Source organism: Embiotoca jacksoni, unplaced genomic scaffold, assembly GCF_022577435.1.
Source record: "Embiotoca jacksoni isolate LCO1_2020_lvr unplaced genomic scaffold, fEmbJac1.0.p SCAF_6, whole genome shotgun sequence".
Taxonomy (NCBI): Eukaryota; Metazoa; Chordata; class Actinopteri; family Embiotocidae; genus Embiotoca; species Embiotoca jacksoni.
The window spans coordinates 11002057-11012717 of record NW_027185414.1 but is presented as its reverse complement, the minus strand read 5'-3'; the positions used below and the strand labels follow the sequence as shown (position 1 = coordinate 11012717).

Here is a 10661-nt window from a genome sequence, read left to right as displayed (position 1 = left end):
TTACTTTGGATAATATTTTTTGTTTTGTCAAATTAATAATTCATTGTAAACATGACATTCGCAATTACATTTTAATGCAAGATGAAGTTGAGATGAAATTCTAACATTATTAGCCTAACCTTCTGAAATATAATGTTGAAGATGTATAACTTCAAACAGAGGACTACAGGGACATCTTGTGGTCAAATAGCCTCCTAGAAGTGGAGTCATACTTCTGGGTTCTTTACTGCCAATTGGCTTGTGTGTGTGTGTGTGTGTGTGTGTGTGTAATAACTCGAATGGCCTTAAAGAACACGTCTTTAAGAAAACTCTTTATTCCCAATTCAAGCTCAAGTTGTCATACCACTATTAAATAAAACCAGTGTAAAAATAATAATAATACAAAATTAAACAAAAAAAAAAAAATTGGTTTTGAACTGAAATCATGATCCCGGAAAATGCGCAGCTGCCAGGTAACCTAAGAACACAAAGTTTTACAGAAATACAGATACAGGGAACGTCCCTGCCAACATCAAGCACGTGGTACAGCGTCTTCCTGAGACTAAATATGAAATATAACACTGAGCTATAGAGGCTGTGACCAGATGACTCCACCCGTCCCGCATTACAAATCCGGCTGTCGGTGAGGACGTGGCGTGGCGGAAAACCCGGTCAGAGGAGCAAAAAGAGCAGCTGCTAAACTCGCTAACGCCAGAGCGACTCCGTCCTTCCACGTGGACCCTGTCATTGACCAAAACACACCCGGTCTCCGTGGCAGCTTGGAGGGGGGCGCTCGTGCCGCCGCCGTTGCGCAGTGCAGACCGGGAGACGCGAGCAGGGCGGTGCGGGGCAGAGTTGCTCTCCAGATATGAACCTGTCCTGCAGGAATTAAAGCTTTGTACTGTTCACACGCCAACTATGCAGACAGGTAGGCTCGTTATCACTCGGAGCGCAGAGACATTACAGACTCTTTCGGCGCCGAGCACTTCGGTGTGCACGTTAACTAGTTCACATAAATATTTAATCTACATCTGAATAAATGCGTGCAGGCGAAAACGAGGCCAGCGTCCATGATTTTTTGTTTTAATACAGCGATGTAATGTGACTACAGGGGAGCAGTGAGTGTCTCAGAAACCACAGTGTTTTGTAATGGCTGTGTGTTCAGGCAGAAACAATGGTGCAGCGAGATAAAGGTGTCAGCGGCGGGTCAGGTCCACACCAGGAAGCTGCAGTAAAGCCAGTTTATTATTCAGCGCATTTCAATAGGGATAAAGCGCCCTGTACACGTGTCAGGCCGGCAATTCATTTCCAAGCGAAGCAGTTTAACTCACCAATCTAAAGTATTTTTTTGTCAAAATGTACTGGTGACACATGGACGAATTCACTCAGCAGTGGGGACATTATGGAAGGGCTCTGCTGATCTACAAATCATTAATTGATAATGCCATTAAGATCCCTCGTCTGTTTAAAGGCAGCAGTATTTCTACAAAGACTGTTTTGGTTTGTGGGTAATAGGTGTAAGGCAGCAGTAGTGGAAATTACACTTTGTACAGGGTCACCTCTCAACCACTGCAATGTCCCTAATGTAGTTATTTCTTGATTTTATTTTAAGTTTATTCCAACAAAACAAACCCTTGAGATACCAGTTATGTCCATAACAAAAGTGTTATGCTTATACAGTTGCATGATGTGTTGATATTTAGAGTATTCAATTTGTAGTAACTGTTTTAATGGAAGCAGAAAAATAGATGATGGTGACCTGCACCGATAAGATGTGAGGTGATAATATGGCTGTGTACTTTAAGATGTGCTCATGGAGTCTCACCTGGACCGGCCGGTCCAATGTGTTCTGTCTCTGGTGCTGCTCATACACCTGTGCCTGGCTGCACCAGGGCTGCCTGGGATACAAAGGTAATTGCACCTCCCTATCCCGAAGTTTCACTCTCTTTTTTACAACACACATCCAAGGCATAAATATTTGTAGTGTTACCCTGCAAGATATTTTTGTCGTACGATATATATATATTTTTTAATGTAACAAGAAATCCATTTCCACAATAAGTATGACGACAAAGATTAGAGTGTCAGAACGGCCAAAACTAATATATCTGGATGTTTCAAGCTGATGTTTTTCCAAGTCAGGAAGATACAGATACTTTGTCAGAATAGCCAGAAAAAGAAACAAACTTTCTGTCATTTGTCTTTGCAACTTTCTACAACAAATTTAAATTAAAGTGGAAAAAAAAAAAGGAAAGGCTCTTTTTCTCCTTTTTTTGTAGTGGAGTTTTTGTTTGTCTTACAGAGAGGAATCAGTAGATGCCCGCCCCCCTTCTGCAGCTCTACTCAATCCCTTTGGATCTGGAGAGGAGGAACGCAGGTGAGAGGAACTTGGACGTGATGCAGTTGCAGAAAGCATTAAGTTGTTTTTAGTTGCTTTCTTTGAAGGCAAAGAGTTGATACAGTCTCTAAGTAGAAAGCCAATTTTGCCCGTGTACCTACTGTAGGTCTAACGCTCAAAATGCAGCTTGAATTTCAAATCAGAGGATGATCAAATTATTACGGAGAATAAAGATATTCAATGTCTTGCATTGTTTTGTTAAATTACTTCATGACTCGGTCGTTAGTACTGTAATCAGAGACATAACATGTAAACCACATCTCAATTTCTTCACCCTACTGTCTGTTGTAGTGAACTAAGCAGCTGCTGTCTGTTGCTCTCTGGACTTTGGCTGCTCTGTTGTGCTAATTATGTGGCCTGCACTATACATTGATAAGATTACATGTCAAATGACATTGCTTTATCTCGTAATTATGAAATATGTTTCCTTTATGGGGATCCTCAAAACATATTGCAAATAGTCCCTTAGTTCATGTCTCTGTTACTGTACTGTAATAGTACAAACTCACCCATAATAACTTACAGCTTCGGTTTATTCAGGGTACAAAATGTGAGCCTTAACCTCTGTGTCGATTTAATATAAAGTATTTACGTTGCAGACAATGTGGCTGTAGATTCTTCTCACTATCTGATGATATTAGTAGATGTGTCCACTACTTCATCATACTGTTAGTTGGCATCTAATGAGTGAAAGTCCAGATAAATGTTTGTGAGTTGTGTGTTGAATAGAAGTTGCCATCTCAACCACCCTAGACATAAAAATGCACATTGATTAACAGGAGAGCTGTGTGCAGTCTGAACAGGTAGACAGAGTGTTTCTGGGTGGCATGTGGATGAGATAAAAGATGTTAAGGCAAATGATTCCATGAGAGCAATTTAAAGCACGTGACAGTCCTGATTTAAACTTTGGAAAAAAAAGTATTTTATCCAGAGCAGAACTGAGTGGCCTTCAGCAGCAGTGTGACTGTATGTGCTGTAAACACAGAGCAGGAGATCGCCCTCTTGTGGCAACATATCAATCAGTATCATTGTAGTAATGAGTAAAAATTAAAAAAAAATTATAATAAATACAAAAATAGCATGACTCTATAAAACTTAACTGTCAACCCAATTATAATATTAGTACAGCAGGGATGAAATGTCATTTTCCTGAGACCAGCAGAGCTATATTTACTATTTAAGGGGTGCAAAACTGTTGCTTCTCTCTGATGTTCGACCTATACTGTGCAGACACTGAAAAATTGTTTTCACGTTCTTCTGCTGACGGTGGAAAGTTTCTCCGAGCTCACCTGAAAGCTGAGTTTAAGGTGTGAACCTGAAGCCTAGATGTGTTACATCGCACGTATTTTGGAAGTCAGTCCTGGTTCAGTTGACAGTGTACACCAGTGGGATGTAGAAACCTGAAGCTTGCATTGCACACATACAGTGAGAGTGGACTTTCAGTTATGCAGGAGTCATCTTGTATGCAGTCGTTCAAACATATTGTATGTTATGTTCATAGTTCTAATGACGGGGGAGCGAAGGGGAGTACAGCTACCCTGAAAAGGAGACGAGCTCCCCTGAAAGCCAACTTTGACACATTTAGGGGGCGCTCTAAGTCATCATCCATTTTTGTAGTTACAGGTTGTAGATTTGGATTTTCTCTACAATAAAGTTCATAAATAATGACAGTAAAAAATGTCAATGTTGTTTGTTAATTTCTTCATTACATACCAATTTCAAAATATTTGTCTCCACAATAATCACAATTCTGTATCTATTTGTGCTGTGGCAGCGCTGCACTCAAATCACCAAGTTTACATTGCCCCTTGAACTTCTCTTCACCGAGACTGACAGATGTCGCTTAGTTTGGTAGCATGCTTGCTTTTAGTGGTTGTAAACAGAACTTTAGGCCCTCATGACCCTAAAAAGTATACGACAAGGAAAGTGAAGAGACAACGAGCAAGAGAGCGAGGGAGAAGCACAGAGAAACATTTTCTCAGTAACCCTGCAATTGACTGTGCCGGCACACTTCCACGTGCACGTGCATGTGACATGTTTAGTAGCAGTGCAGCCAATAGTAAATTAGTTTAGTAGCTAATAATTAAAACAGTTTCTATGAGGACAAATGTGTACGTTTATGTATATTTTTGAAGGTTTTTGTAAAGGTAGGGGGCCAGATGATGAGGAGAATTACTGCTTTGGGGAGAAACTGACAATCCATGACAATGGCAGCTACACAGTAGATGTTTGTTTGAGAGGCCCGTGATAGATTGGAGACAGAAAACATCTTTTAATTCTTGGCTTTTAACTATATCCTCTGTGCTGCTTTTACCGCAGGTTGCTGCAGAGTTACATTCAATCCAGTCTAAAGAACGGCCAAGGAGGACCGGAGATCAGCACCTGGGAACAAGGTAGGCTGCATTTGCTACTGTTGAAACACCCTGATAAGTAATTTTATAGGATTTTAGCATTTTGAATCGTGAACTCTGAATCTGGTAAAACATTTAAAATCAAAGTTGTGGTAGAGCAGGTTGTGCATCCTCTGGAGTTTTACTACAGTAGTTTGTCAGACGGGCTTGCTATTTCTCTCTTCTGCTTTGTTTCAGAGGTGTTCTTCCTGTTTCGCCTTTATGACTACGATCGGAGTGGGTTCTTGGATGGCTTGGAGATGATGAAGCTACTTTCGCACTATAACTCCCATCATGCACCTGGAGCACAGGGCAGTGAGCTGGTGAGTAGGAGTGACTGTAGGTGTGTGCACATGATGTGTGTTTGAACTGACATGGTATGTACGTGGAGGTGTATGTATACATACCTGTTATTCTTGTTCCCTGAGTTCAGGTGGTTTCCATGGTAGACTTCTTGCTCCAGACTCAGGATCTAAACCAGGATGGCCTGCTGGGTCCCTCTGAGCTGCTCTCTCCTTCACTCCCTCACATTCAGGTGCTGCACACAAACAATAACAGAAGTAGTGTCGCATTATTACATTTTGGTTTACTGAGCTGTGTCTAGTTTTACACACAGTTTCATGGTTGTTGACTGCAGTAACATTACATCACACTTTCTACCTCAAAGGACTCAAGCAACAACAGGATACCTCACCAGGAGCAGGAGGTGGCAGTGGAGGAGAGGCTATCAAACACCATCACTGATCAGGAGAATGCAGGAGCAGGGGGGATTCAGCCTCAAAAGGAGGAACAACTGCAACAAGAAATAAACCCAGAGGAACAGGAAGCCATAAAGCAAATAGATGAAGATAATGGACATCAAATCCCTGAAGCCCCGGCAGCTGATCAGAAGCAGGGCCACAAAGTTCCTGTTCATCAGGGGCAACCAGAGATATAAACCCACACACATACCCTCACTACAGAAACCACAGCTCAGTCATTCTGGCCACATGAGTTCAGCCTTAGAAAACTGATGACTGGGTTAAAAGTACCACCATCAACTGAAATAATTTCTTAATCTTCAACCCCACAAATGGTCGTTCTCTGGATCTGAATCCTGAGATTGTGCTCCCGTCCATATCAGTGGACTGTCAGACATGAAAAGGTGTTTCTATTCAAAGTCTCCCTCTCGCTGTACTAAAATGCTCTTTCTATGAATATCAGACTGAGAAGATCATCTTCCATGAAGTCTCTTCTCAGATTAATGTCCAATCTGTTCATGTCACTGAGCTGTGAGCTTTTCGTTCATTCCTTTTATTTTGTTTTTATTTTTTTACGTCACAGAATTAACAGGGTTCATCCTCTGAGGAGCATCAATGAACTTGCCAAATTTCACAGAAACGCACCTACTGGATTTTGACATGTTGCCTTGAAGTGTTGGATGAAGGGACACATGAATAGGTACGGTAATCCTAAAATCCTCTTGCCAGTGGGGCAGTACAGCTAACAAAGGTCAATATCCATTCAATGACATCGTTTCAGCATTGAAAAAGCCAGTAATTACCAAAATGTATCCAATCTTATTTCATTGATTCAACGTTGAATCAATGTCATGTTGGTATCTGGGTAGACTGCTTCTCAGCAGCTTCCTCACTCTGTTTCTGTGCACTGTACCTGTGTGGCCTGTGCCAGAGCATCCTAGAGCGAAGGTATCCACCATAGATGACAGCAAGACCGGCCATAGGAGGAACAATCAGCAACACAAAGCTTGCTAGACTGGGAGAGACGTAGAACTAGAATAGAGAGAGAAGACAAAACAGCACTTCACACCAAATGGCTCCACTTCATCAGCATTGTTTTGGTGACATTTCAGATACAGAAATTAAACCTTCAGTGTGGAAGTTTTGTCTCCTCTCCTGCCAGAGAGAGTAATTATAGAAACCCTTTCAACACTTGCTTATTTCATAGGCTCTGCTGTAGCCCACCCTGTCACTAACTGTTGTGGCTGTAAAATGTTTTAAGCATCACGACCCTCCAAAATGACTCGTTTCATAACATTTTAAAAATATCAAGAAAAGCTGCATGATTGAATTGTTTCATCCCAATTGAACTTGGCAGAGGGCTAAACTGGCAGTTAGAAGGAAGTCTCTGGTGAGCATGCTCAGTATGTAATCAACCAGCTGATGTCTCACCAGACACCAGATTTGAAAATTCTGTGTACTGTGAAATACAGACAGATTTATACCTGGTGGGGATCGATTTCGGGCTTGAATGTAACAGACTTTATATGTAAAAGTCTTGCACTCCAACTTCAATTAATTTATTGATTAAGATGACTGCTTAATTATTATTATTTTTTTTTTTAAACCAATCTATTGACTACAGACGTAAATGAATAACAATCAAAGTAATGTAACATTAAATCCAGTCTATTTGCACGCTTGAAATGTGTCTACAGTATGAAAGGCTTTAATATTTGTTGGGATATTTTGTTGACTTTTTTTTTTTTTTTTTTTTTTTTTTTTTTTTTGACCATTTATGCATTTATACAGCTAGAGAAAATAAAGCAAACATTTCTCTGACCCTCTGCTCGGTCCCCTTTTCTGTCTGTCTCCTGTTTTAGTTTGTTGGATTTGTTAGATCTGAAATTAAGTTTAAAATGGAACAAACACAATATGTGTGGGCTATTAAACCAGATAACATAAGCAAAGATGAGAGTACAATTTGATGGTCTGCATAAATCAATCCTGTGTATTGAGACATTGAAGTATTTTATGAATGAAAGTTATCACGAAAGAGACACATTGATGATGAAATGGCAACAAACTGGCGACCGAGGTGACGAGGGCAGTCGGTTGCTAGGCAACAGAGTAACACCCGGACAAACATGGCGGAGAGCGACAAAAGTGCAGGTTAGTCGTAGTTGCTTACTTGCATTCCGTCTCTCTGCTGGCTGAAATGAAAGCAGGCACGATTGTTTTGCCCTCGACGTTATTCAAAGTCACTTCAGGCTATTTTTTTTTTCCCAATAACACGCCAGCTTAACTGTTGGCGCTGTCGTCTGTTGTCTTATCTTGTTTGTCAGAGGCCGCAGTGTCAGACGTCCACAAGAAAATCAAAGCAGCTTTTGAAGCGTTTGACAGCGATTGTAACCACACGGTGGACGTCAGGTGAGTCAAATAAAAGTCGCACCTCCAGCCACTGTTGAAAGTAAAGCTCGTGCAAAGTTCCACTTGAGTAAATTTAGGTGCGGAAGTATTGTGAGCGAAGTAGTTGAGAAGACCAGTCCCGAAAGGTGTGCGCTCGTTTTCTTGTGAGACGCATCAGAAATAGCATTTTTCAGCACTTCACAGCTCCCCTTGTTAGTTTTCCTGCAGAACAAGTTACAACTTTGTCACCATTATCAGAGACCTCGTGAAAATCTCAGCAGAGCTTTGCACGATGTCAACCTGAGGAGCGCTGATCAGCCTCATCACTGAAAACATCTGCAAACCTCTGCAGATGTGCGTGGCCTCAAAGTAACTAGTAAACATTCCTCTGAAATGTTTGGGTCACAGCCCGTAGTTTACACTCAGTGCAGCCTCGCTATTTGACAAAGCATGTTAAATGGGGACGTGCATCAAGTATTTAATCCAGATTTTACCTTTGTAAGGCTGACCTTAACAATATGTATTAACTGGTGTAATAAAGGCAGATCCTGAGAAGCCTTAAATGCAGTTAATGAATGTAGTCTACAGTATCTTTCCCATCTGTGGGTTTATACATCACACACGTGTTGTTTATGGACAAGCTGTTCCCGGCTTTGAATTCATTCCTTTGTGTTTGTTTTCTAGGGAGATTGGCACCATTATCTATTCGCTGGGTTGCTTTCCCACTCAGGCCGACCTACATGACCTCATAGCTGAGGTCAGAGCAGTGACTGATTCAGATGAGTACATCACGTCAAATAAATAATCTGATGCTTTCCTCAGATGTGCAATAATTTAAAAAAGGGGACTAATATTGTATATTTTAGTCCTGTTACAGTATCTACTTGACCTTTTATTGAATATTATACAATTAAGGTTAATTTGCAGGAGTGCAAATAAAGAGCTACAGTCAGCGAGACATAAAATAAATAATATAAAGAGAAAAGTTTTTTTTTACTTTCATGCTTGGTGACATTTAAATGAATCAGTTTTGTATGTTAAAAAAAAAAGTAAAGCATGTTCAGAATCCAAACCCAGCAGCCTTTTCCTGTCCAACCAGGTGGAACAGGATGACTCGGCATATATCCATTTGGACAGGTTCCTCCCAGCCATGACCAAAGTTCTGCTGGAGAACAGGTGAGATCGTTCTGTTATACACTTTTGTCTCATGCAAGTTGTGTTCTTTTGCAAAATAACTGAAATACTAAAAATGAATGAGGCTGAGAAGATGCAATGTCGAGATACAAGGTGCTTGTATTAAAGCCGATAATTAATATACAGACATTGTTTGTATTAAATGTCACAAAGGATCAAATGACCTGTCATTGCTATGAGTTTTCAGATCACGTTTACATTTGGTAAATACAGTGTAATGAGGTAGTCACTGCTGTATTTTACAGAACAAATGTGTGGTGTAAAAGTAATGGCTACTTGTTCTGTTTTTTTGATCATTAATCTTTCACGGGATGTTTACTCACCACCCTCAAAATACCAAATTTTATATTTCCTCTTTCTTTTAAACTGCTGCTTTTCTGTGCTTCGAGCAGATAAATGAGATTAAGTGTATTCTCCATAATACACAGGTTCATTCTTATGTCCTCCGCCTCTAACAATATTTTAACTTCGCTTAAAACCAGCAAAAACCTCAATTAAACAAGTACAGTACAGTCTGAGGTGTCAGTTTGGCCTTTGTATTACTAACGAACTCCGTTAAATCCATCATGCGATTGCTGTGAAGTAACATGATTACCGATTGTTTACAGTATTGTGTAGGTTTTCATGTCAGTGCTGCTGTCTGTTAGGTTCCCTCCCATCCCTGAAGACCTTCTGCTGCAGGCCTTCAAGGTGAGAACGGCCGCAGCCTTAGAGTCCGACCGTTTTATCTGGTAACTGTAGATCCCCTCAGTCTCCCTCTTCAGCACAAGCAACCGCAGCCTAAATGAAGTTTGCCTCTGACGATGTCATACTGTTAACAGAGTGACACCAACATCAGAGTGTTGCTCACTGATGTTTATTAAGGCATGAAGGCATCAACACTGTGTTCCCAGGTTCTGGACAACACAAATAAAGGATACCTGGAGCCTGAGGAGTTGACAAAGTACATGACAGAGGAAGGTAAGGCACAAGTTTTGGGTTGACAAAATATTAGTTTGTGTGGTAAAAAACAGATTATTCCACAGATATTTATTGTGTGTCTAGCCTTCCTTTACTTCCACAAGACACCCTACAATGGAGGAACTGTTTTTTTTTTTTTTTAACCTGTGCTCGTTTGTGTTTGTTGATTATCATCTTTAAACCAGGCGATCCCTTCAGTCAGGAGGAGATAGATGAGATGCTGACAGCACTCGCTGACCATGAGAAGAACTTTATCTATTACAAAGATTTAATCAGCCAGCTGACCATTGACCCCGATATGTAGACAGAGTCACAGTGTGTGTGTGTCAGCATAAGTGTTCAGAGGTAATACACACAATTTCTGCATGTTTGTGTTGTGATACGGAATTATAAATAAATGTACATTGGTCAAGTCTCGCTTTGTGTTTCCAGAAGTGTCACTGAATTCAGATCAAGGTAACTTTTGTTCAAATGGGCAGATTAGAGGAAATGTATCAGTTTAGAAGCACCATGTTGGCACAACATATAGCAGCATTTTACATTTCGTACCTAACCTCTTCCTTATTGACAGGTCTGACCTGGCAGAGATGTTTTATTATCTTCTCCAGAGTC

At 40.7% G+C, this 10661-nt stretch overlaps 2 protein-coding genes across 3 annotated transcripts; both read left to right on the top strand.

The window, feature by feature from the left end:
• The first annotated feature begins 610 nt into the window (after positions 1–610).
• On the top strand, positions 611–7319 carry cgref1 (cell growth regulator with EF-hand domain 1). 2 transcript variants are annotated; one of them, XM_069174435.1, is made up of 7 exons: positions 611–907; positions 1785–1890; positions 2282–2356; positions 4697–4770; positions 4966–5090; positions 5201–5302; positions 5435–7319. In XM_069174435.1, exons 1-7 carry the CDS (start codon positions 898–900, stop codon positions 5702–5704), a joined length of 762 nt encoding a protein of 253 aa, XP_069030536.1. In that variant the 5' UTR covers positions 611–897; the 3' UTR covers positions 5705–7319. The 2 variants fall into 2 exon arrangements, with proteins under 2 accessions (XP_069030536.1, XP_069030537.1); XM_069174436.1 differs by having other exon boundaries at positions 2259–2356.
• Positions 7320–7612: 293 nt separating this feature from the next.
• On the top strand, positions 7613–10461 carry efcab2 (EF-hand calcium binding domain 2). Its single transcript, XM_069173926.1, has 7 exons — positions 7613–7658; positions 7832–7916; positions 8580–8652; positions 8995–9071; positions 9737–9779; positions 9983–10049; positions 10235–10461. The coding sequence occupies exons 1-7, from the start codon at positions 7634–7636 to the stop codon at positions 10351–10353; spliced, it is 489 nt and encodes a 162-aa protein (XP_069030027.1). The 5' UTR covers positions 7613–7633; the 3' UTR covers positions 10354–10461.
• The last annotated feature ends 200 nt before the right edge of the window (positions 10462–10661 follow it).

Coding starts and splice junctions, on each gene's coding strand:
- cgref1 (XM_069174435.1), top strand. Junction 1,891..2,281: donor GGGCTGCCTGGGATACAAAG/GTAATTGCACCT, acceptor TTTGTCTTACAG/AGAGGAATCAGTAGATGCCC. Junction 5,091..5,200: donor GAGCACAGGGCAGTGAGCTG/GTGAGTAGGAGT, acceptor CCCTGAGTTCAG/GTGGTTTCCATGGTAGACTT.
- efcab2 (XM_069173926.1), top strand. CDS start 7,634: ATGGCGGAGAGCGACAAAAGTGCAG. Junction 7,917..8,579: donor AACCACACGGTGGACGTCAG/GTGAGTCAAATA, acceptor TTTGTTTTCTAG/GGAGATTGGCACCATTATCT. Junction 8,653..8,994: donor TACATGACCTCATAGCTGAG/GTCAGAGCAGTG, acceptor CTGTCCAACCAG/GTGGAACAGGATGACTCGGC.